The 26990-nt window shown below is 39.1% G+C and overlaps 1 protein-coding gene across 8 annotated transcripts in view; it reads right to left on the reverse strand.

Moving 5' to 3' along the window:
* The window catches only part of PLAG1 (PLAG1 zinc finger), a 50362-nt gene that overhangs the window by 6468 nt on the left and 16904 nt on the right, over positions 1 to 26990 (reverse strand). The window contains exons 2-6 of one of the 8 annotated variants that reach the window (XM_078353557.1): positions 21588 to 21657; positions 12908 to 13086; positions 12389 to 12493; positions 3485 to 3582; positions 333 to 691 (exon numbers count right to left, since the gene is read on the reverse strand). In XM_078353557.1, the coding sequence (XP_078209683.1) occupies positions 333 to 574 (242 nt within the window). In that variant the 5' untranslated portion in view covers positions 575 to 691; positions 3485 to 3582; positions 12389 to 12493; positions 12908 to 13086; positions 21588 to 21657. The remainder of the gene's footprint in view (positions 1 to 332; positions 692 to 3484; positions 3583 to 12388; positions 12494 to 12907; positions 13087 to 21587; positions 21658 to 26990) is intronic. The other 7 variants (XM_078353556.1, XM_078353560.1, XM_035276515.3 and 4 more) reach the window with 7 other exon arrangements.

Below are 26990 nucleotides of genomic sequence, written 5' to 3' on the forward strand. Positions count from 1 at the left end.
TTCAGTTTTTGCTGGTTTTCAGCTATCATTACAAAAGCAAATGAGCAAGACTGAATATACTCACGTAAATGTCCATACCCTTTTCTTGTCGTAATTTCTTTCTACAAATGGAAATTCTACTCATTAAGCATTTTATCTTAAAAAGTCCAAAGACACTAACACATAAAAGTATGTGATTTAGAATACTAAAAACTAACCAATGTCTAATCTACTCAACATTTCCTCTCTGCAAATCAGCTGAAAAATGTGTATACATATACATACGCTTACAATGGCTTCAAATAGCCAACATAAGAGAAAATATAATCTGAAAGACAAATAGAGTTGAATACCTTTGTAATTTGTACTTAGAAACAAAGGCCTTGGTGCAGTCTTGTTGTATGCACTTGTAGGGCCTCTCTCCTGTGTGAGAGTAGGAGTGAACCTTTAATTTCTCAACACTGTTAAAGGCCTTGTCACACAGTTGGCAAGGAAAGTTTTTTCTTGGTTTGGTTTCACCACGCTTACGTTTCCCTGAAGGGACTTTCTGGGTATCTCTTACTTCTGACAAATCACCAGGAATGACAGTGGCCATCGCAGCCTAAACCAGGCCTTCTTGTTGGACACTTGGGAACTGCCCAACTCCACTAAATGATATAGCTTTAGGTGGCTTCTCAAGTTTCATGTGGTCGTAAAAGAAAGCAAAAAGGGACTGGAAAAAAAAAATAAGAAACAACTAGTTTGTAACTAAACTCAATTTTTAAAAATTTTATTTGCTATGTGATGCTTTTGAATTAAAAAAGAAACCAATAAAATGGATTCAGCTGGTCTAATGTAATATCATTACATTACATTAGAAACCCCATAGGTTTCTTTCTATTTGTCAAAATACATAGAAATGCATTGCTCAGAATGAACAGTTCATACATACCCTGAAATTCCACTTGACACATGTTATACTTAGGCATAGCAGTAGTGATTTCAGGAACTCTCATGAAGCGTCAAAACATGACTCGAAAAGTGGTATTATTAAGCTTCAGTTTTTACAAAAGACGAGAGAACATAAATCTGACTAAAAATGTTTCAGCCAATATTTCAGTCTCTCAAAATCAGTTTGATCTGTACACATCAGCTCTAGTCAGACTGCATTACAGGAAAACAGAGATAAATAAGCAACTGGAAACTCTTTTAGGCATCTTATGACCAGCGAGTCTGTGGAAGAGGTACTTCAGCAGAAACTCTAGAGGCCTGAAAGAGTTGAATGCACCACGCAAAGTAAAAATTGAACCGTTGTACCAGTGTCATCATACTCTGAGGGATTCCTGAGTCAAGAGTAGAAATGATTGATCTTCCTAACAAATATGAATTCTTCAAACGGTAAAACTTCTTGATGTTTTATTAAGTGAAAAGCATGGCTCTTTGTCATATTGGGAGAAAGACATGGCGAATGTAATTTTCCTCATCGTTTTTCACATCACAGAAATTTTAGGCACACTGAAGTTGGTAGGTAAACTGGAGTCAGCAGGCATCCCTGAGAGCTGAGGGCATCGGCCTTTGGACACACCTGCAAGCCCTGTGTAGCAGACCTGTGTGGACCTCTGACTTAGCACACAACACATCCTCAAAGAGGTGTTTTAGGCTGGTAAAAAGGTGTGTCAGAATTTCAATTTGTTATGTGCTGCAAAAAGGAATGAAATGTACATATTGTACAGCAAGTAGTATATCTTTTTAAACAAAAAATTCAAAAATGAATTAAAACCTTTAAAAATCTAACAAAACATAGTAAATATTATAGACCCTATTTCTTAGGGTAAGAAAACTAACTCCTCAACGTTCCAGTTCTTCAATGTTTCTGAAGGCTAGTTGATGTACCTTCTTTTTTTTTTTTGAGACAGTCTTACTCTGCCATCAAGGCTGGAGTGCAGTGGGGCAATCACAGCTCACTGCAGCCTTGACTTCCCTGGCTCAAGCTATCTTCAAGTGCCTCAGCCTCCCAAGTAGCTGGGACTACAGGTGCATGCCATTATGCCTGGCTAATTATTTTTAATTTTTTTGTAGGCACAGGGTCTCAGTATGGTGCCCAGGCTGCTCTTGAACTCCCAGGCTCAAGCAGTCCTCAAGTCTCAGCCTCCCAACATGCTGGGATTACAGGTGTGAGCCACTGTACCTGGCCTGTGATGTACCTTTAAGAGACTGTAGAAATAATACTTTCAACCTCTTTCAAAAATGTCTGATTTTTTAACTGAAAACTTGAATATGACTAAATGACTGTTAGCAACTATTAATCAATTGAATTTTCCATCCTATTACATGTTTAAAAAAAAGAAAACCAACTTCCTTATATCATCTGTGTTTTGACATCAGACTGTCTGACACTGACACTTGCCATCACAAGCGAAGACTATTAGGCTGACTTTCACGGATTCTAGTCATACTTTCACAGGAGCTCTAAATAGCTACATTTTTGTAAAATTAACGGTATGTTACAATTGGTCTTACTGTATTTTAATGGAAAGGCTGTTCCTAAACAGGCAAAATACACCAATTATCCACTCACTTGATATGGGTAAGTTAATTAGTATTTGCTTCAAGTGTCTTTCTTTATTAGGTAGATACAGGCAAGGCCTTTGTGCTATTCAAACTGTCTAAAAATCCACCTTGCAGTTTAAAAGTGACATTAACACAATGCAACTCTCATTACTAACACTAACATATGCTCCTTTTGTTTTTGAGTTTCTGGATCTCAAGGACTTCTTGCTCTTTTTCTGTTATCTTCTCATTTAAAAGCTAGATCCTCTGCCTCCCTCAAAAATATCTATTATACAGCTATTCTGCTGTAACCAGTAAAGACGCTACATACTGGTATAAAGCATTTTGCCAAGGCAGGAAACAAACTTTAATTTTGATTATTTGATTTCCTAACATGATACTTTTATGCACCTATTTAAAACATCATGGGAAACAAGTTGATCATTTTCCAATTGTAAAATCTGCATGGAATGCAAAGTATCTAAATCCCTGTATATAACTAATATCCGAAAATACTTCAAAGACTGGTCATATTTGCCATTGTGTTATAAAATCCAACTATAATGGGCAGAGAATTCCAGTTAAGAAAAACAACTTATAAGTTATTAAAAAAAATTATTAGAAGTGCACCAATATGCAACATACAAACATTTGATTGTACTAAAATTGGTGATAATCTATATGGAGTAACAAATGAATTCTGTTATCTTTGGGTGTACATACTGAGCAATGAAGATTGCACTGATTTCAAATATTACACTTTTCTAAGACCAGCTGAAATTTTTTTCATGGCTGATAATAACTTTATTTTAGTATATTACAAAACTCAAATTAATCATCACAGGTGCATTTTGAACTATAGGATAAGGTTATGAGCTCAATATCTAATAAAAGATCACATTCATAATATGTATATTAGTCAAATACTTTAAAGGTGCATGCATAGAATTATAGTGATTTTTAGTTTAATGCATACCTGATTATGATGGAAAAAGCCTCAGACTTTGATCTTAGCCAGTCCCATTGACTCTTCGTGGAAGAGAGTGGAATCCAATCCTTCCCATTTTGGCCAATCTATGAAAAAAAAGTGAAAATGGACTATCCTCTAAACGGAACCAGTGTGTAAATGATGGAAAATACAGGGTAAAAGAATTGTGGTTTCACAGCACACGCTCACATTCCATACTCTGTTTACGAGTCATGCATTAATTTTCACCAACTATGTATGTTTATTAGGTAAAGCATATTTACATGACCAAATAAATGCATATACAAAAAGTAAAATCGTATTACCTAGATAAATAGCAATTTGTGATGCTCAATGACTCCCCACTTCTTTCCCAAATTCATTTATTTATTTTTAAAATCTAACTTACCGACGGAATTAGGTATTAGGGTTACTGCTTATATACCAAATGATCAAAATTTTATTAAGTTTATTAATGCTATGGAAGTGACAAACTTAGGCCCCTTTTGGAGGGTCCATCTGGAGCCACCCAAAGAACAACAGGCTCCAGGTGAAAGTGCTCACACCCATACTGTGGACACTAGCACAACTGGGCTTCTCAGAGTTACACTTTTGCTATCTGCAACACCTGCCAATTTATTTTTCAGAAATGCTGCAAGGATGCATGAAATGTAGCAACAACTCTACACTCTTTAGATTTCAAAAGCATGCAAGAGAAGTTAAATATAGATTTGCTGCAGAAGAAGGGAGTGTTAGGAAGAAAGCATCATTTGGTTTAAGAGGTCATTGTTGAAAACACTTAAAAAAAGCTTAAAATGTGTATTAGTATCATGATTAGTAGACTGAGATCATACATAGGAAAAAATCTGTTAATAATCCTTGATCGTACAAGTAATCATGAAAAGAATAATGGTCAAAAGGCAGAATAATCTCGAATTATCTATTGTAGAGAGCACAAGGCACACGAGATAAGTAAACTCAGAATATTTTAAAGATGAACATTCAGAAATCATGATTATAAAGGGAAAATTAAATCAAATAGTTAAAGTATAGTAACAAAAGGATATGTTAATGACAGGTTAAATAAAAATAACTTTCAAATTCATAACACCAATTCTAAAAACGTCCCCTGCAATAAGATTTTCATACTTGAAGAATTTGATGATGTCTAAACAAATTACTTAATAGAAGGCATTCAAGCATCATTATAAAAATACTAAGGGTATATCTGAAAGCAGCATTATTTTTACAGTTTAAAAGACAAGAAAAACCAAAAATTTAGACCTATAGAAGATATTTTAAGCATTAAAGCAAAAGCTCCATTCTTTTGTAAAGCACAGGACATGCATAAATGGAAGACAGGAATTCTGCACATCAAAATTACAAAATAATAAAATTAACTTCATACATACTTACTTGCCCAGAGCAAATACTGAGTTTTTTGTAGTTAATTAAGGATATGAAAGACCATTTTGTGGGTATTGTTATTTTAAGAATACAAATACCTGACACGTGTGGAGTGTTTTCATCTCTATTATCTCCCTGGAATTCAATGAATCTGAGAGGTGGATGTGTTTACCGTCACTGGCATTTTAAGGTGAGCGGCCCACAGAAGATGAACAACTTGACAGCGTATGTGTGGTAAAGAAGGGATGAATGCCCTAAAACCACGACTTTACTTTTTTATTCTACTGTTTTCTATGACAAGGCAGGTTAGCAAACCAATTTGCAAGTGGATAAATCCTGTCACTATACTTAAAAGACCAGAAGAGGGGATCGCCTATTTTCTCTTCTAGAGTTGCCAAATATGCCAAATATCCAAAAGGAATTAAATTTAGAACTTGAAATTTTAGAAGACAGTTTATTAAGTCAGTTTTAAATAATTTAAACAACTATTAATGTAAAATAATAGCTAATACCTCTGGTGGATAACAATTTGGGTAGAAACAAACAGAAAACCCAAGTTAACTAGTAAACAGTAAGTTTACATATTTTTTCCCTTTTTCTCCAATCCATATATATTTTATTGCATCTCAAATACATTCATAAAATCTTTATTTATGCTTATTGTTCAATGGCATTTTACAATAAAAACTTTAGCATCTAAGTATTTCAACAGTTTACAATTATGTATCATGTGACATATTCCAATAGTCTAGAAATTACCCATGCTATATATTTTACAATCTAAAATAAAATAACACACCAGTCATTTTACTTTGTTATTCCAAAACGTAATCTCAAAGTTCTTAATTTTCTTAAACTGAACCTATTTTGAGTTCTTATGAGTAGCCAAATAATTTCAAAGTTCTGTTAAATATTTCCCCCCAAAAAGAAATCAGGACTGGTTAGAAATAATTATTTGGATGGATATAATACAAATATACAGTTTGTATTTATGTAAACATATCTGGAAAGTTAGATAAAATTATCTGTATATTCTCTTGTATACTATTAAGAAAAACTTAAAAAGCACTAGGAGCACTATTCTGAAAAGTACAGCAAAACTTGGTTTTATAACTCTTTTTCCTTTCTACTTAAAAAAAAAACAAAAACAAAAACAAAACTCATCAAAGATTGGTTATTGTGCTTTTCTCTCTTTTTTATTTTTTGAGATGAAGTTTCACTCTTTTTCTCCAGGCTGGAGTGCAATGGCGCAATCTCGGCTCACCGCAACCTCCGCCTCCCGGGTTCAAGTGATTCTCCTGCCTCTGCCTCCCGAGTAGCTGGGATTACAGGGATGCGCCACCACGCCTGGCTAATTTGGTATTTTTAGTAGAGACGGGGTTTCTCCATGTTGCTTAGGTTGGTCTTGAACTCCCAACCTCAGGTGATCCGCCCGCCTCGGCCTCCCAAAGTGCTGGGATTACAAGCGTGAGCCACCGCACCCGGCCAAGGTTATTGTGCTTTTCGAGTGATGAAAATTTTTCTTTGCTTTGGTCTGAAGAACTGTGAACCAAAGTAGAAAATACATACACCCATTTCAAAGTGCTCTAAGATGAACAGCAGTTTAGAATACCCTTCTAGTTTTTGTTGGTAACAGAAGAGGCATTTTTTCCCAGGGCGACTTTACATAAACAATGTTAGAGAGAGTGGCGTGTTTGTGCACACACATACACAAGTTTACCTTACGATGTTTTACATTATTCTAAAACAGTGACTCATATAGAAAACAAGCAAAAATGAGTCATATATCAGAAGATCTACTAAAATCAATTCCTATGAGATACCAGCAAAAGAATAGACCTGTATTGAAACTGCTTCCATAGTTCTGATAAACATTTTGCTAAGAGACGTGAATTTTTCACTTACCTGCATCAACAATTCTTTCATATTTAAAGTCAAGGATTTAGCTAATTAAGGGAAAATACCATCAACATCAAAGTTTTATTCTCCTTTATGCTAATAATAAGATGCCTTTAGTAAGTAACACAGAAAATGTCAAAAATTTCCTTAAATCAGGTTTTTTATATAGAGTAAATAAAGTAGGTTGGTTGCAAAAGGACACTTACCAGTTCTTAATATGGTAATTGACATGTATGCAACACAAGAGAGTTTTGAATGATGTGAAAGAATCTATTACTAAGATAACAACTGAAGGCAGTCAATTTTGAAGTAAGGGCAACAGTATACTTAGAACATTTTTAAGAAACAACTTTTGTGTTTCTGTTTAATTTCTAAATTTTTATAGCATTCACTTTCCATAGGTCTGTAAAATCACTTATTTGTGAGAAATAACAGGAAAAAACTATCTTAAAATAATGTAAGAATGAAAAATAACTGTAGACTACTAGGGCAGAGGGGTTATGCCAGTTTTACTCACTGTTGTTTCTCATAAAAGGCAGTTAAAGTAACTGTTGAATGAATGAAAAAAATTAAAACAGGGCAAGTGCGTACCAGCACCACAATGACCTACAGGCTTGCTTAGTCATCGTAATAGACATAAGACAGAATTTAAAGTTGGCCCTCTGTATTTGGGGGTTTTGCATCCACGGACTCAGCCAACCACAGACTGAAAATATTTTTTAAAAATTGTACTTGTACTGAACATGTACAGACTTTTTTGGGTAATTATTCCTTACACAGTACAGCCTAACAACTCTTTACATAGTATTTACATTGTGTTAAGTATTATAGGTAATTTAGAGATGATTTGAAGAGGTCATGAGAGGGTGTGCATAGGTTATATATATATAGAAAATACTATGCTATTTTATATCAGGGACTTGAGCATCTGTGAATTTTGGTATCCCAGGGAAGTCCTTGAACTAATCTCTCATGGATATCAAGGGACAACTGTATATATCTATATTCAAGTCAAACATAATGTAGTATGAACACAATGTGGTCTAACAAATTGAATAAGCTAATAGAACAGTATTCTGTTTGAAACTAAGCAGCTATTTGAAAAGTCTTAAAACAATAGCAAGTATAATAAAACGTTTTAAAAAATACTTACTTTGCCTCAGAAAACAAGCATTCATATTCTCTAATGTTAATACTAGGAAATCAACTAATACAAGTAGCTAACATTAATTTGGCTCCCATTTCTAATACAAATTTCCAAAGTGAAAACATGCCTGGTGCCTGCATTAGTCCCTGGTAGAGGCAGAAAGGACGAGACTCTCAGATGGGCTGCTGGTCCCTACAGAGGGGAACAGAAAGGAGCCAGAGCAACTACTGAGAAGCAGGAGACATAGCCGAGACATGCACCGAACTCGCCTAAGTTACAGCAGGTCCCCAAAAATGCATTTTATAACTAGAACGTGGAAAACTACAGTATTTACTTTCCTGAATTAAATGTCATGTTAACTAAAGTTAATAAAAAATAAGGAGGCCCTTTCTGAATTAGTTTTACATTTTTAACTCATTTTGAGCAATTCATTAAAATATAGCTCTAGAACATCTTTTTTGAAATTTACCATAAAAATTAGCCTTAGCGATGTTTAGAAATGTTTTATATTTAGTATACAGATAATAAAAACTAATTGAGAAGTGAGGGGCAATGGCCTGTCTGTCTATAAGAACCAACAGGAAAAAGTCCATGAATTCCAAAGTGGAATCAGGAAACCCCAACATCAGTTATCTTATCTGTACAAGTAGGATGTTCCTTTTCAGGCCACTCATTTTCTAGAGTACCCAGAGAGAATGAATAGATAACCAAATGAAGGAGTATCAAACGAATTTTATCTCCCAATCCACACATATTTTCCTTGGTTATTTATTTTATAGAGCAAAAATACCGCATTAAGTTAAAAAGTTCTTTTTCTCTTTTGAAAGCTACCTTTTATTCTTTTTGGAGACAGGGTCTTGCTCTGTCACCCAGGCTGGAGTGCAGTAGTATAATCTTGGCTTACTGAAAGCCCCAACTCCCAGGTTTAAGCGATTCTCATGTCTTAGTCTCAGCAGCAGCTGGGATTACAGGTGTACACCATCACACCTGGCTAAATTTTTGTATCTTCAGTAGAGATGGGGGTTTTGCTATGTTGGCCAGGCTGGTCTCAAACTGCTGGCCTCAAGTGATTTACCTGCCTTGGCCTCCCAAAGTACAGGGATTACAGGCGTGAGCCATCTCACCCAACCAAAAGCGCCCTTCTAATAATCCATAACTTAGAAGCACTTCATTTTCACTGCTATGTTGGGGGGGTGGTGGGGGGGTTCCCTATGATTATGTATTTTTTTTTTGAGACAGAGTTTCGCTGTTGTTACCCAGACTGGAGTGCAATGGCACAATCTCGGCTCACCGTAACCTCCGCCTCCTGGGTTCAAGCAATTCTCCTGCCTCAGCCTCCTGAGTAGCTGGGACTACGGGCGCGCACCACCATGCCCAGCTAATTTTTGTATTTTTAGTAGAGACGGGGTTTCACCTTGTTGACCAGGATGGTGTCGATCTCTTGACCTCATGATCCACCCGCCTCGGCCTCCCAAAGTGCTGGGATTACAGGCGTGAGCCACCACGCCTGGCCCGATTATGTATTTTTATCAAAATAAAAAGACTTAAAAATACAGTGGGTGGTACAACACTGAGATATTTTAAATTTCTTCACATAGGGCCATTAGTATTTGCAAAGAGGAAATGAAAAAGAAATTGTGCAAAAGGGAAGCAATGATGCCTTAGAGACAGCAAAGAAGGGCAATTATATCTGAAAGCAAAGTAAGATTGCTTAATCAATACTTTATTTTTAGAGAATTTCCTGTGTTCCTTTTTTTTTTTAATAAAACATTCCCAAAATATTGGTGATCTGCATCTGATTACAAAGTAAGTAGACCACAGGTCAGCTCAATCTGAAAACTGCATGTATCCCAAATTGTGGTAAGTTCTTGATCTTATTACCATTAACCCCTTAAGTTTCTGCAGGATACAACAAAAATGTTTGATACCAACTATGAAAATGTTCGCAATGAAGGACCCTAAATGTCTGGAGAAATGCCTTCATTCCTGTATGGTTAATTGCCTAATGCTATTAAAATCGCAAATACAGAATAATCCAGATATGTTTGAACTGTCAAGCACCCATATTGAATCTATCTATAAATTCAAACACAAAGGTAGACGTCAGACTCTATAAGAAAAGCACTAAAGAAAGAAAGTTTCACTTTGCTATAAATTTAAGTTTTACTCAGCTATAAAAGCTCAAGCAGAAAATTAGTTTTAAGCCATCTCACAGTAAAATGCACTTTAAAGATGGCTTGTGCTGTGGCATAATGCGTATGTGCTGATACTTGAGTAGCACTGCAAAATGTAATGAAAACAGAATTCACAGCCTGGTTCAGGTCTGCACGTGCCATCTATCTGTCCTCCGTAACTTAGGCCTATGTGGATGTCCAGGATAAAATCACTTCTAGAAACAACTATTTCTATTTATTCCCACACAGTTAAGGGTAAACAGGATCAGTTCTAGGCAAAACTGTAATCAGGGGCAGCTGCTTTCTCCTCTGCCTCCAGAGGACCCTATGTACACCCGGGGCTAGAACAATTAGAAGAGATTTGTTATCTATATTCCTTGACCATTTCTACTTGATCAAGAATGACCTTGAAAGCCTTACCTCACTGAACCTTTTACCCTTAATATGGACTGGAAAGCTCTTCTTGAAATGTCTGACATGGCTCTCCCACAGCAACAGAAAATTCATCTGCAGGGAGCTATTACTCATCCTGGTATCCCCAGCACTGGTCAGTGCCCTAGCATGTAGCAGACATTTGATAGACACTTGTTGAACAGAACTGTGGTCCCTTTAAGGTAATTTCAGGAATCAAAGCTAGCGGGTAAATATGTTTCAGGTCTCCTAAAATTTCAAATTGGTTATAAAGCAAGCTCAGAAGACAAGCCCCATAGAAATACATGGTTAGTTTGTTTTGGCAGAGAGGTAAGAACTTAGGGAAAGCAACACCACCACTTGGGAGTCCGTACTGCTTCTATGTCCCCGGGAGAGGCACCACCTGCTTTGGCAGACCTCAAAAGCCAGGGAGTCTCCGGCATGTGCTACCCAGAGCCCACCAAGCGCAGAGACAAACCTGGCAGCACTTAGCCAGCCTTAATGTTCAGAACACTTCTGCTTTAAATGTCCTGTTCCATAGCTCCTTAAGCACATGGAACCTGTATTGATCATGATTTACCATTTAGAAATAGCCAGTGAAGTTCTACAGGAAGGAAAAAGGAACAAAGTAAAATTCAAAATCTTTAAAAGAGGATATTCTTCATGTGAAAATAAAATGTAAGGATCATGTTTAAAATATCAGAGAAGATTTTCAACCGATTACAGATTAGGAGAATGAAAAAGAAGAACACCTGCACAAATATAGTTTGGCTAAATAAAACGAATCACTTTTTTTCTAGCTACTAAAAAACAACTTCATTAAAACAAATTTAAACTATAATAAAGTAGAAAAAGAAAATCTATAACTCCTAACATTAAAGAACCATTGATATATTTTTCTTTATTAAAAAAATAATTATAGTATACAGACATCTAAAATTTTAATGCTAAGTTGATGTTGATGCTTAAACTTCATAGAATGTTGTTTTTATAGAAAACTGTCACCAGATTAATTCGTGCAGCTTTAACTCGATTGTCAAGCTCTGTTCATGTATCTTGTGAAACCCTGCCCAAGGTCTCCTTTCCCCCATCTACCCTCAGTGAAGAGTTTAGGAGCCCATCGCCTGGTATCTGGTACAGCCACAATTGTTTTTTTCCCATTCTCCCCATCCTAGAGCTGGGGGCCCTGGCCTCTCAACCTCTACCCTATCTTGAAGGTTGTGCTGACAGACTTACCTGGTACCAAATCCATGTGTGCCTGAATTTGCAAGTATCGCTACACCTTGATTCTGTGACACTGAGCTGCACCTACAGGTTGGGAAATCTAAATACTTGTGTGTGTCCTCTTCCCAACGATGCTGGCAAATTGCTCTTGTTGCACTGGGTTCTTATTCTAGCATCTGCCACATCCTTGTCAGCAAGTCTAGTCCCCCTTTCCATCTGCCCATAGGTAATAGATCTTTCCCAGGAGACAAAAGTAAATAAATAAATAAATAAAAATTAAAAAAAAAAAGATATAAGGGCAACATGGGATAGTGTATCACTGAGCCAGATTTAGAGAAAGAAGAGCTTAGAAGTTCATTTGTGGGCTCTCTAGGGAACAGGAACAAATAAGTTTTTACAGCAGCTATGTGTTTTTGTGCAAAGAGTGAGGAAGATTGCTTCTTGCTAGTGTTCCAAGCCTCCCATTCGACCATAATAATTACTGAAGTCCTGCTGATCACAGTACATATTGAGAGACCCTAAGACCGTAAGTGGCATGCTTATTATGTGGCATGCTTTTCAAAGCTTTTAATATCGTATCTTATAGTATTTAGGAACTGGAATAATTAATCACTTTGAAAGTCATGCCATATAATGATAAAAGCCACCTACCTGAGGCCCTGCTCCAAACTCTAGCAAGGCAGCCTTATTAATAGACCGTCACAGAATGAAGCATTCTGGGTGCCAAATACGGCCAAGGCAGCACCAAGAGGCAACCTAAAAAGAAAAGAAGAGTTAGTGTGAAATTCCAGAAGTCAGGCCAATCTAGTTAATGGCATATGAACCAAACTGCTTTCAATCCATTATCGCTTATTCACATTCTTTGCACTTTTATTGAAAAATCTATCTTAAGTCCTATTAAAAACATTTATAAGTACATTGAAAAATGAAAAGTATACAAATTAATATCCCTAGATTTATATACTTTCCCCCTGAATCACAGTTATCCAGATTATTCACATTTTTATTTGGATACATTATTTCAAGTTTACTGTCATTTCTCAAAACTGCTGCTTATTTTCTTTCTTTATGTTCTAAATACACCCATTATCTTCTCTGCAACATAGTTTTCAGAAAAACCTTTTGTGGTGTCTATCTTGTCCTTAACAATCGCTAGGGGAGCAAGCTTGCCTCGTGAGCGCTTTCCTCAGTCCGAGACTAGGCCATCTGTCCGCAGAGAAGAGTGTAAGCCACTGAGCACTCTAACGCAGAGGTGGAATAAGGAGCCAGGGACAATTTCTGAGCTCTTGAATTAGTCTTTATGATGTGATTATTGCTTGACTTCAACTGAATTCCCAGGTCATGTCCATCTTCGACAACATGCAAAGAAAATGCAAAATGTATTCTGAAGTATTCAATGTTTTGTTATCTTCAGCATCTTTCTGTTGGTGCAGGTTATGAAGACCGAGCTCTAGGGACATTAACTAAGAGAGAAAAGGAAGCCAGAATTTCGATGCAGAAAATCAACTGCTTCATTTCTCTACACCAGAGGGTCAAGGCTCAATTATACATGGTTACTACTCTACGAAGACGGATATCTGATACTGATGGAATAAACATTACCAACACCTATTATGTATGGTACCAATCTGAATTACCGTGGGTGCAGACAGACATGATTCTCGTTCTGTGGGAGCACACAAGCTAGTTGTGGCTGCAGAACATATACTTTTTGTCAAGTTAAGAAATAGAAATGTTAAATACAATCTGCCATAAGGTGGTTTCAGAGTGACGAATCAACATTTAAAAATAGTATTATATGGTATAAAAAAGTACCACAGAAGAGCAGAAAAGAAAATAATATTAAGGATATTTGATTTTTGCCTCAAAAAATGTACAACTAAGAGAGGTTAAAAAAAAAGTGTGTGTGTCGTTGTAGGGGTGGGCATGATTGCCAAAAGAAGTCAGAGATTAGAACCATAGATGATTAGATTCTAAGAAGACCTTCTGGCTGCCATGTAGCGTAGTTTATACATGCTTTACGGATTCAGGTAAGAAAAGTGCCCAATGGGCTGGACTTCTCACACTCACGTACTCCTTACAAGATGTTTGGCAACCGTAAAACACTGAATGGATTGAAAGCACTGAGAACAGAAAATACCTGGGGAGGTAGGACCATAGAGGGGAGAAAGGAAGTGCTGGTTTCAATGAGACGCAGAAGATATGTGTTGGAGTTATCCAAAGCAAAGATGAAAACCACCAAAAATAAGATTCACTGGAAGTCCGCTTAGGTGCCTAACAGTATTCACAAAAAAAGATATGAGGAAGAAAGACAACGACAGTTGTACAGCCAACTCTTACAGAGATAGATTCAAGCCAAATTACAGATTAATTACTGATAGAGCCTAAAGATCACCTCTATGAGGCAAAATCAGGTAATTTAAGGGGAGAAAGAGCAAAGATAGAACTTTGATTTTTGAGACGGAGTTTTGCTCTTGTTGCCCAGGATGCAGTGCAATGGCGCGATCTTGGCTCACTGCAACCTCTGCCTCCCAGATTCAAGCAATTCTCCTGCCTCAGCCTCCCGAGTAGCTGGGATTACAGGCATGCGCCACCACACCTGGCTAATTTTGTATTTTTAGTAGAGACGGGGTTTCTCCATCTTGGTCAGGCTGGTCTCAAACTCCCGACCTCAGGTGATCTGCCCACCTCAGCCTCCCAAAGTGCTAGGATTACAGGCGTGAACCACTGTGCCCAGCTTGAACGTTAAGGAGAAGGAAGAAAAATGTGGAAGAAACCACAAAAAGATAAAACTGCTAAGAACTACAGAACTGGCCCATAGGTTCCCCACTTAGGCAAGAAAAGTTATTGGGTAGGGCGGAAGGGAGTGAGAGAATGGGGGGAGGGAGAATGAGAATGAGAATGTGTAAATAAGGATAGCTTATTGGTGATAAGGAAATGACATTCAACATGAGGATATTTTCATTCTAGGAGCTTTGCACCTAAAGAGAAGAGAAAAACAAGGTAGAGGGTAACTAAGGGGGAACTCTAGATTCCAGGGAGAGACTAGAGAATGCATTCATGCTGAAGATAAAGAGGTGGGGAAGAAAGTGGGGCATTCTTGGAAGAATCAGAGCAGAGCAGACTGGGATTGGGAGAAGAGGGAGAGGCTTTTGCCCTGGATAAGAAAAGAGGCTTTCTAAAAAAAAAAAAAAAAAAATCAAACTAGACTTAGGAGGAAGGTATATGCAAGTTTTTTGGTAGCAAAGGCAAGAAATGCATGGAGTTTGCTCACCTTGGCCAGTGCTGAGTAGAAGGGTCCTATGCTTGGAAATAATGAGAAAGGAGAATGGCACTTGGCTAGGGAAAATATTTGCCTTTGAGAGAAGCAGAGGAGTGTCCAGGGTATTCTTGAGGGTTTTACAAAAACAAACAAACAAAACTTGCACTAAGGGACTAAACTACTTAGGTACTACTGATAGGAGTGTAAATTGTTGAAACTTTTCTGGAATATATTGTTGAACGATGTAATCAAAGCCATTTAAAAGTTAATATATGTTGACCTGATAATTTATTGAGAAAAATTAAAGCAAAAATATAAAATATTTGAGTTTAAAGATGTTCAGTTGGGCATGGTGGTGCATGCCTGTAATCCCAGCATTTTGGGAGGTTGAGGTGGGTGGACCACCTTAGGTTAGGAGTTCGAGACCATCCTGGCCAACATGGTGAAACCCTGCCTTCACTAAAATTACAAAAAAATTAGCCTGGCGTGGTGGCGGGCACCTGTAATCCCAGCAACTAAGGAGGCTGAGGCAGGAGAATTGCTTGAACCCAGGAGGTGAAGGCTGCAGTGAGCTCAGATCGTGCCATTGTCCTCCATCCTGGGCGACAAAATTGAAACTCTATCACAAAAAAAAGTAGATGTTCAAAGTATATTTTAAGATTAAAAATTGATAATGTCAAATAAAAGGGGTGAAGTGTGAAATGCATGTGATAGAACAGCTATGTAGCCATTAACAACCATGCAGTTAAAGAATACTAAATCCCCCAGGAAAGAGCAGTTAAAGAATAGTAAATCACATGGGGAAAGTTATAATGTTAAAATTGTAGAAAGTGGGACACACAATAAATATATACATTATGATTCTAATTTTTTAAAAGTAGGCCCTTCAAACTAGCTCTCCCTCTCCCAATGCTGTTAAATGTATGTAGGTAAGTTATAAATAGAAGATTAGGAAGATATAAGCTTTATACTTTTTTATATTATACAAATGTCTTTATAAGCTTTATAATCTTTATAGTGTCTCTACAATCTTTACAAATGTCTTTATAATCAGAAAAAATTATTTCACCAAAATAATGTTTTTTAATAAATGCTGCTGGAAAAGTTTGCTATCTACACACCAAGAAAATGAACTTGGAATCATATCTCACACCACATAGAAAACTTAACCCTAAATGGATCGTGAACCTAAATATCAAACCTAAAACTATAAAACTTCTGAAAGAAAACAGAAAAATGTCTGCAGCATTTATTTAGCTAAAAATTCCTTGGTCATAACACCAGAAGCACAACTCATAAAATAAACACGCTGATACATTCCATCAAAATTTAAAACTTCCCCTCAAAAGACAATGTTAAGAGAATAAAAAGGACAAACCATTAGAAGATTAGAACAATGGGCTGGGTGTAGTGGCTTGCATCTATAATCCCAGCAATTTGGGGGGCCGTGGCGGGTGGATCACCTGAGGTCAGGAGTTCAAGGCCAGCCTGGCCAACATGGTGAAACCCCATCTCTACTAAAAATACAAAATTAGCTGGGTGTGGTGGCACATGCCTGTAATCCCAGCTACATGGGAGGCTGAGGCAGGAGAATTGCTTGAATCTGGGAGGCGGAGGTTGCAGTGAGCTGAGATCACGCCAATGCATGGCAGCCTGGGCAACACAGTGAGACTGTCTCCAAAAAGAAAAAAAAAAAATTAGAACAACATCTCTGCAAAGCATAACTTGATAAATTACTTATATCCAGAATATATAAAGAACTTCTGAAACTCAACAATAATATAAAACTCAGTTAAAAAGATCTGACCAGATATTTCACCAGTGAAAAGACATGAATGGCAAAGGAGCACACGAAAAAATCACTGATCATTAGGGAAATGCACATTAATACCATAGTGAGCTAATGCTATCTACCCATTAGAATGACCAAGATTAAAAACACTGGACAGTATCAAATGCTGCTGAGGATGGGAAGCAAACAGAATTCCTATCTACCATGGATAGGAAGGTAAAAATAGTACAATTGTTTTTAAAAACAGTTTGGCAATTTATTTAAAAGTTGTACATGTGTCTACCATATGACACAGTCATTTCACATCTATCTATTTACTCAAGAGATCTGAAAACATAAGTCTTCACAAAGACTTGTTCGTGAATATTCATCGCAGCTTTGTTTATAATAGTCAAAACTAGATGCAACCCAAAGGTTTATCCTTGTGTGAATGGATAAAATCAAGTTGTAGCCGGGTGCAATGGCTCACATCTGTAATCCCAGCACTCTGGTAGGCCAAAGTGAATGGATCACTTGAGGTCAGGAGTTCGAGACCAGCCTGGGCAACATGGTGAAACTCCATCTCTACTGAAAATATAAAAACTAGCTGGGTGTGGTGGCATGTGCCTGTAATCTCAGCTACTCAGGAGGCTGAGGCATCAGAATTGCTTAAACCTGGGAGGCTTGAACCCAGGAGGCGGAGGTTGCAGTGAGCTGAGATCACACCACTGCACTTCAGCCTGGATGATAGAGCAAGACTCTGTCTCAAAAAAAAAAAAGACAACACTCCAAAACAAAAATAAGTTGTAGATTCCTATAATCAGCAACAGAAATGAATAAGCTATTGATATACACAGTAACATGGATGAACCTCAAAATAAATATGCTGAATGAAAGAAGTTAAGCAAAACAAAAAGTACATACTACACAATTCCATCTAAAACACCTAGGAAACACAAGCTTCTTCATAGGGACGGGAAGCAGATCAGTGGTTATCCGGGGACAGGAGGTAGGATAGGGAGGGATCCATCACAAAAAGGCATGAACAAACTTTTAGGAATGATGGATATGCTCACCATGGTGATAACGGTGATGGTTTCAGGGATGTATGCATATATATGTCAAAACTGGGCAAGCACATTTTACATATGGACAGTTTGTACAATATCAATTATACTCTGCAAAACTGTTAAAAACAAAATGGCAGAATTTTCATATTATAAAAAACAAAATTAATGATGAGAAACTTATCATCATATAAATTTACAGAGGTATGAAAATAAAACTTTCTGCAAACTGATAAACTAAAATCCCTTAAGGGCAGTGACTCAAAATGACTAAAATCTTTCCAGCACATTCAGAGGGAGGAAAAAAAGAGGAAAGGAATATTGGCTTGAATGTGAGTTGCACTCATTCCTTACTAGAAAAGGATATATATCTAGGCAGGTTTTAAAGCCACATTCTCAGCTGTCAAACTTGGAGGAAGCCAGTTATGTTCACCTGTTGCGTTACGGGCTGGGATATCACACTACATGATTTAAAGGCTCCACGAATACATCTAACTGGAACTGAGACCTACAGATGATAAATAGTTCTGGGATAAGTTCCATTTACCAAATACCAAAGGAAGTACCCACTGAAGTGTTTCAAGTCAGCCTCTGCAGAGACTTTAAAAAAATATCCACCAGCAGTTGCCTTAAAGAAAGAAGTACCCTGCTAATTGATAGGTTTGCTTTTGATTAATTCAATAAAACAAATGAAGTAACGCAGAAGCCAAGACAACAAAAGGACAACTATCAGCCAAGCATGGGTAGGTACTCCAGGTAAAGGGACTCACAAACTGTCCAGTAGGTTTAGGCACCTTTAGGAAATTCGCTGCTTTTGGAGCTAAGAGCAAGAGAGACAGACTGGAGCTCTGCAGGCGATAAGAAGGGTGAAGGAGCCGTGTTATGTGTCTTTTCACCAGGGCCTTGACCTTTGAAAATTATTTGTATAATTTACAAATTACCTTAAGTGTAGGTGTCTATACAACTTGCTTCCCCATTTTTAGATTCTTGCCATTTTTAGATTCTTCAGAAAGCAACCAATCTTTGTGTGCCTTTGCTGCTATCCGAAACAATTAAGTGGTCTCTCCTTTCAGTTTCTAATTATGTTTCTTTCTTTTGATTTTTGAGATGGGATCTCACTCTGTCACCCAGGCTGGAGTGCAGTGGTGCAGTCTTGGCTCACTGCAACCTCCGCCTCCTGGGCTCAAGTGACCCTCCTATCTCAGCCTCCTGAGTAGGTAGGACCACAGGTGCATGCCACCACGCCCAGCTAATTTTTCGTATTTTTGGTAGAGACAGGGTTTTGCCATGTTGCCCAGGCTGGTCTTGAACTCCTGACCTCAAGCTATCTTCCAGTCTTGGCTTCCTAAAGTGCTGGAATTACAGGCATGAGCCACCATGCCCAACTAGTTAGAACTTTTTAAAAAACAAAATGTGACCTTCCCAAATTATTATTATTATTATTTTGAGATGGAGTTTTGCTCTTGTTGCCCAGGCTAGAGTGCAATAGTGCGATCTCAGCTCACCGAAACCTCCACCACCCGAATTCAAGTGATTCTCCTGACTCAGCCTCCGGAGTAGCCAGGATTACAGGCATGTACTACCATGCCCGGCTAATTTTGTATTTTTAGTAGAAATGGGGTTTCACCATGTTCCTCAGGCTGGTCTCGAACTCCTAACCTCAGGTAATCCACCTGCCTCGGCCTCCCAAAGTGCTGTGATTATAGGAATGAGCCACTGTGCCCGGCCTGACCTTCCTAAAATATAAACTCACTTAAGCCTTTGCAGTGTTTGCTGACAGTTAATTAACAAAATGGGGTTCAAACCCATCAATGCAAAGTCCTAAGCTCCTCTTTCTTGAAGCTTCAGCACCAGGATCTGGGGTGGCCCCTACACTTCATGCCAACACATTCCTCAGTTTGCCCCTATTCCCCTGGTCACCTTCTCTACTGTGATACAGAGATGTGTTACATAGAGAAGGTCTTTCCAACATCTCAGACGGTATAGTTCTGGAAATCACCTTTGCACTGCTACTTTAAAACTGACTGGGAGAGGGCCCCCAAACACAAATCCTTGTCCTGATTCAGAGCCTAAAGCAGCGCAGGGGAAGAGGAGCAGAGAGGCAAAGGCAAGAGTCAGAACTAGGCTTGAATCCTGTCTGACCCTCACTATCCATGTAACTTTCAATGACTTATTTAGTCTCTCTTCAGCATTCTCCTCTGTAGGAGGGGAATAAATACTTAACTTGCAGTACTGTGTAAGTTAAAGTGATGTATGTAAAGTCTTATCATAGTTCTGAGGGCTCTAAATGAAAAGCTATTGTACTCAGAGTGTTACTCAGAAGTAAGTGCTGCCCTGGCCTGATACGGATTTAAAAAATAAGGGTTTGTTTTTGTTTTGGCAGAGGCTCTTATACAGAATCATAGCCAGTGGAATCTTTGAAGGACAAACAATGGGAACATCTCCTGAGAAGAAGGCTCACATATAATAAGATCCGTATTAAAAGTAGTATGTGGTGAAGGAGCATACTTCTGACCTTCTCATCTTAAATTTTATGGCTACATATCAGAAAAATATCTACTCGATTGAGGTTCATACGAACCAAAAGTCCATACTGTGAGTTCTACGACATAGGATGCCTCTTTCACATAGCCTCCCAAAGTAATCCCCTTCTCTTGTCCTCCTCAAATGAAGGCAAGGGTTGGCAAGAGGTTGTGTGGAACTGAATCCCATCTTGCAGAGCATTTGGTATGCAGGGAAGATGGAGGGAGGGGCCCGGATCTGATACTGGAAAAAACATGAATCCTCAGCTAAGATTCGGAAGATGAAGGAGTCTGCTCTGACAGTAGTAGTAACTTCGCAGTCTCAAAACAAGCAATGTGTGACAGTGATGATTCTACATTATTGCATGTGTATCTTACACCCTGTTTACTCCTTGGAGAAGAAATGTTTCTACACTTGATCTTAGCCAAAAGACCAAGAAGCAATTGAAGAAGAAGAAATGTTTCTAAACACAAGATGCAACTTTAAGTAAACTTACATTAGATCCGCCTTATCAGTCACCTTTAACACTGACACAGTGTCTGTCAAATTTGTCTACAGGCACCCATTACAAGGCTGGACTTGTTCGTTTTCTTTTGCTTTAAAAAACTTTACTGGCATTGATCATAAAGGAAGGAGTAATACCAAGACCTGACTATGTCCTTTCTCATGCATCTACCTGCGCAACATTAGACATTATTTTTTTTAACCTTTCTTTAACTTGCATATTTTTAACTGTAAAAAGAATGCAGTTGATCCTTGATTAATTGGGTAACTGGGAAGCAGGGAAGAAGGCCACCGACAATGATGGCTAAAACAAAATTAGTCACTGTGATTTGCTGACCACAGTCCCTTTGCTTGTTGAAATGAAACCTGTGTGGATAATATAAAACTATGGATTGATCCAGGCTTGGGGAAAGGGGAAAAGATGACTCCAGAAGTAACGACAACAACAACAAAACCAGCAAAGAAACTCTCGGTTCTGTTTCCAGTATCTTCCACTTGGTCCCAGTGAAGACCGCAGAATGTAAACTCCACCAGAACAGGACCCTGCTTTCTACTGCCCATTTCTGTATGTCTAGTAACTACAACAGTGGATGCATACAGGGTACTCAAGTATGTGCTGAATGAATAGAAAGAAGACGACAGGAAGGACACGAGGAGCGCTTTCCATGCTGTTGGCTAAATGAACCCACGGAAGAAAAACAGTTGTCCAATCTATTTGCTCACCTTTGTGAATAATTGGGAATTGACACGATGCTTTAAATCTGAAAATTCTCTTGGATTTCCCTTGAGTCTCCTGCAATCAAGAAGACATTGTTTTCTTTCTTGACTTGACCCATCTGCTACAGATACCAGGACACTGCAGTCACTGTTGCCATCTTGTGGTCATGTCTAGAAAGTTCGTCTTCCCAGGATAGTCCCCCTATCTGCACAGAGCTCTGGGAAAGGGCTATAAGAACAAACTTACATATAAATAAATCCTATCATTTAGTTTAACTATCAAGGAATCATGGTGAACACAAAGATTAATCAGTCACCAGTTCTACCATCAGGGAGCTTGTGGTCTGGTAAGGGAGGTATCCCAAAAAGATACTCATAATTTGTAATTATTGACAATATAAAACAGAAGGTAGAAGATGCCACAAGGTAAGTATAGATCAGGTACAGTGGGAATTCACAGAAAGAAAAGATCTTTCCAAGCTTTGGAGATTTGGAATTTGGGAGGAAAGAGCTAATTGAACTGAGATTGGGGGGAAGGTAAGACGTGGACCTGCACAGGTGAGGTTGGAGAGGTGGTTAGTGCATCTCAGTCAGTGGGGGAAGAAGGAAAGTACAGACTAGGGTAGAAACACTTATTCCTCCTGTGACTGGAGCTGATGTTAAGGAAAGCAGTGGGAAGGAAGGCTGCAGAAAGGCAAGGCTGGAGCCAACTGGAGCCTGAGAGTCGCTGCTTTAGCAAGTGTAACTGGAGATGGAAGCGCTGCAGGACGGTCACTCAGCCAGCGGTGTGGAAGCAATATTGCCTGGTGACTGCAAGTCAAGTGGACTAGCTCATGGCCTTGGGTAAATGACTTACCTTTCTTCAGTTTCAGTTTCCTCAGCTATAAAGTGAAACAATGAAGCCCTACAGAGTTGTTGCAAGGGATAAATGATACCCCATGTAAGGCACATAACAGAGAGCATGGCACACCAGCAAAGGTTTTGAAGGGCAGGGTAAGGACTAGGGGGAAGATGGCATACAGCAGAGACCATGACACCACAAGGTGTGGAGAGGGGAAAGGGGTGACCACCTGGAGAATGGACAGAGTGGAGAGAGCAGTAAACAGGTCGAAGGTATGGCACTGAGTAGCTGGAAAAGCCGGGAGGCTCTCGGGTCACAGAAGCCAAGGGAAGAGAATGTTTCAAGGAGGCAGTGCCAAGATAAGGACTAAACCCTACTTTCTCCTACATGCAGGTTTTTGGCAGTCTTGAAAAGCACTATTATACTTTGGGGGAACCAGAATGAAAGCCTGGGGTGGAGGAAGGAGTGCTGCATGAGGAACCTGGGGCACTAAGTCCACATCCCTCCTTGGAGAAATGCTATCAGCTGACGGGGAAGGGAGAGAAGAGAGTGAGCTGTCACTGTTTTATTTCTTAAAAGATGGCAGAGATTTGTGATGTTTAAATGCTGACAGGAGGGATCAGGTGAAGAGGGAAAGGCAGAGAAAGGATGGAATTAGAGGGGATGGAATACAGGGCACAAGAAGAGATAGAGGAGGACAGGCGTGTGCAGATGCTAAACCAAAGAGCACCAAGGCACAGGAGGAGGACACAGATGGTAATTAACTTTGCTTCAGAGAGTAGGTGACATACGCACAGGTTTCAGGGATGAAGTAGGTGTTGGTCCAGTGGACTAAAGGGGTAAGAACATTCCAGCAGAGGAAACAGTATGGGAAATGCGGGTTGACATGCTGGAGGAATGTGGGAGCCTGGCACCACGGAATATAAAGGGAATGGGGGGATGTTCCCATGACAGGGCTGGGGAGCGACCGAGGAGAGGCAAAACACCACAGGTCCTGGACTCACGCCGTCACTGCAGGCCTGCTTTACACGCACTGCTTCCAGATCACACAGTAATGTTACTGTCCTCGGTCATCTGGAAAGGCAAGAGGAGAGGACTCTCCCAGGGCTGGGAGAAGGCAGGTGAGAAAGAGAGCAGTGGAGAAGTGGAACATTCTAGAGCACTAGCAGGAGCTAGCAGCAGTGGCAGCAGGGAGCACCTAAGGCCTGAGTGAGAGAGAAGGAGGCCCAGGAGCATAAACTGTAGCAGCAGAGACAAAGTCAGCAGGAGCAAGGAAGGAAACAGAGGCAGAAGACGCGAGCCTGTGGTCAGCAAGGGCCATTTTAGGGTTCAAATTCACAGGGGTGGGGTGTTCCAGACAATGACCCGACTGTATAGGCATTATGCAAATGTGAGGTATTTTTAGTATGCACTGTAATTTCAGAGCAACTTGATGACTGTTGAATGTCCTAATACTTTAGATTCTCAATTGACATTGCTCAGATAGGTAATAACTAAAGGTACCAAAAGAGGTGCCAATTTGAATCCTTTTTTTAAAAAAAGGCAAATCATTTGATAATGTGAATAACTACTCCCTTAATTTATCTGCTTTACTAATTCCAATTAGTTCAGAGTTTGGCAGGCGTGTTTTTCTCCCCACCTTAACAGAACCCAGGTATTAACATGGGCGATCTTTCATTTATCTGGCAACGTCAATGATCTAAAACACAGGAAAAACAAATAGAACGCAGGTTCTAAACAGTCAAAGTAGATGCTACAAATCCACACATATCAAGCACTTGAGTGGGTTCTGTTTACCCTCATTCAGGGCCAGTCTTTTAGGCAAAACCATAACAAGTTGGGGTACCTGGGATTTTTGGAATGGGGAAGATGATCAACCCCAGGTGGCAGGGAAATGCAATGACAGCAGGTGGATGACTGCTAAGAAGGAAAAACACAACTGATCAGAAGGAAAAACACAAAAGACAAACTAAGACAAAAGAAATCAACAAGTGGAGAGAGACAAAGTTGCTCTCCATTTTGTGGCCCATGGTGGGGAAGGTGAAGGAAATGGGACTCCTGTGTACCACCAGTGACAGCGACTGGACGTCTTCCCTGGAGGTCAAACCCACCATGCAATTGCCAAGCCAAAGAAACGTGGGCACTTATCTTTTTGCCCACTCATTTTACACCTAAGCAGTTAAGAAATAACCTGAGACACCCATAAAGATTCATGCCCGAGGCCATTCATTACTGCATTATTTAAAGACTGGACTGGAAACTACCTACTCACCAACAACTGGGGAAGGCTAAATAAACTGTGGTCATTCATTCTCAAGTGGTCTAGCTTTTGAGGAATACACTGAAGTAACATATAAGTACATGGGAAACAATCTTTATACTGTTTAGGTTTTTTAAAAGATATAAAACAAAGAAGATCCCAATTCAATTTTTTAAAGTTTTACATAGTTTTGAAGAAGAACATTCCAGAAGGAATTATCTGTGAGTATTCAATGCATCTTTTTAAATGATGGGAACACTAATTCTACAATATAATACTATAGGTATGGTAAACAGCTGTATTTACTATATTGGTAGCAATGTTATGCTGATTGCTGACAGTACTTCATTCAACATGTATTTCTTCCACATTCGATCTTTCCAACTATCCATTTTAAGAGACTATAACGTGTCTGGAGGCAAAAAGCGAAACCTGAACCTTACAGAGCATGTAAAGGATACAACAGGGATGCAATCTGCAGAACTCAGACTTGGGGGAAACGCTACAGGACAGACAGATACAAAATCAAAAGACAAAACAAAACGACCATTTTCTTCAACAAATAACTTTTAAGGAAGAAAAAAAATGAATAACTGTGGATCAAAAAAGACTTAAGAGACATGTTAACTAACAGTAGGTATGGACCTTACTGGATTCGGATCATGGAAATCTTTAAAAACAATTACGAGATAACTAGGCAGATTTGAACACTCACTAGATAGTGAGTGATATTAAGGAATTACTTGTTCTTTTGGAGTGTGAAAATTGTATTGTGATTATACCTTTAAAAAGAGTCTATACTTTTTGGAAACAACAAGAAATGTACAAATGATATAAAATAACTGTATCAAAAGAGTCTAGGGAGGCAATAGGTGTGGGCAGGGAACGGAGGAATCAAGACTGGGGCTGAGGTGTGGTGACTTGAAACTGGTGGTGGGTATGAGGATTCATTCTATTGTTCTTTGTACTTCTGTATATCTTTAAGATATTCTATCATACAAAGTGTAAAAACAAATTCTCTAAAGGCAGCACGACACTTCACCCTATGCAGTGAATCTCTATGTACGTGTACTGCAGGCTCTGAGTGCATAATAGCTGGTTGACATTGACAAGTCAGAAAAGTCAGAAATGATTTACGCAGTTTATGATGTTCACATCTTCTGCATACTAAGGAATGCACAGGATCATTTCTGCACCCTTGACCCTGCTACAAAGGCCATAGACCAATCGACTGATATTCTCCTCTACTGAGGCTAAACAGTTATTTCTAGGCATTCGAGACAGATGTACATGTAACACAGTAGAAAATGTTTTCACTAGTAAACTGTTTTTTAGAAATAAATATTCTGTAATCCCAGCACTTTGAGAAGCTAAGGCTGTTGGATCACTTTAGGCTAGCAGTTTGAGACCAGCCTGGCCAACATAGCAAAAGCTCATCTCTACTAAAACATACAAAAAAATGTGCTGGGTTTGGTGGCGCACGCCTGTAGTCCCAGCTACCTGGGAGGCTGAGGCAGGAGAATCACTTGAACCCAAGAAGTGAAGGTTGCAGTGAGCTGAGATCGTGCCACTGTACTCCAGTGTGGGTGACAGAGCACAACTCTGTCTCAAAAAAAAAAAAAAAGAAAAGAAAAAGAAATTTTGCTATTAGGCTAGCAAGCAACTATTCAGCATATGATGACTAGGTATTTTTAAACTAATAAAGGTGGAGAATAAATAAGCATAGCAAGATCAAGGAGGTTTATCAGGCCAAGGTGGTAGAAAATGGTAGCTCATGGAAGCAGTGGGTGCACTACAGTAGGAGAGACTTGGGTCATGGAGCAGGCAGGTGGAGCAACCAGGAAAGCATCTGCCAGACTGGGTACTGAGGGGGAGAGAGAGAGAGAGAGAGAGAGAGAGAGAGAGAGAGAGAGAGAGAGAGAGAGAGAGAGAGAGAGAGAGAGAGTGAGTTTGTGTGTGTGCACGTGCGCGCAGCAGGGGGCCATCATGAAACCTTTGCCAAGGTTGCTTCGGGGGAGTGGTGAGGCAGGAGTCTGCTGGGTGTGCTTTGAGAAAGATGTGAAAGCCTGTAGGAGAAAGAGAATGGAGATGGCAGAGACAAGTAAAGACTCTGAACAGTTCTGGTCTGGAGGATCTTGAACACCTCCATTGGAGGAAGGGAAAGAGTCAGTGGGACTAAACATGATCCCTTAGTCAGTCAATGGGACAGGGATACAGTGGATGAGCCTCGGGCAGAAGAACAGAGCTTCTCTGTAGCCAGGAAAAGGAGGGTTAGAATGCAAATAAGGTGGGTGGTGAGAGAAGAGGC

Source organism: Callithrix jacchus, chromosome 16 (genome assembly GCF_049354715.1).
Source record: "Callithrix jacchus isolate 240 chromosome 16, calJac240_pri, whole genome shotgun sequence".
Taxonomy (NCBI): Eukaryota; Metazoa; Chordata; class Mammalia; order Primates; family Cebidae; genus Callithrix; species Callithrix jacchus.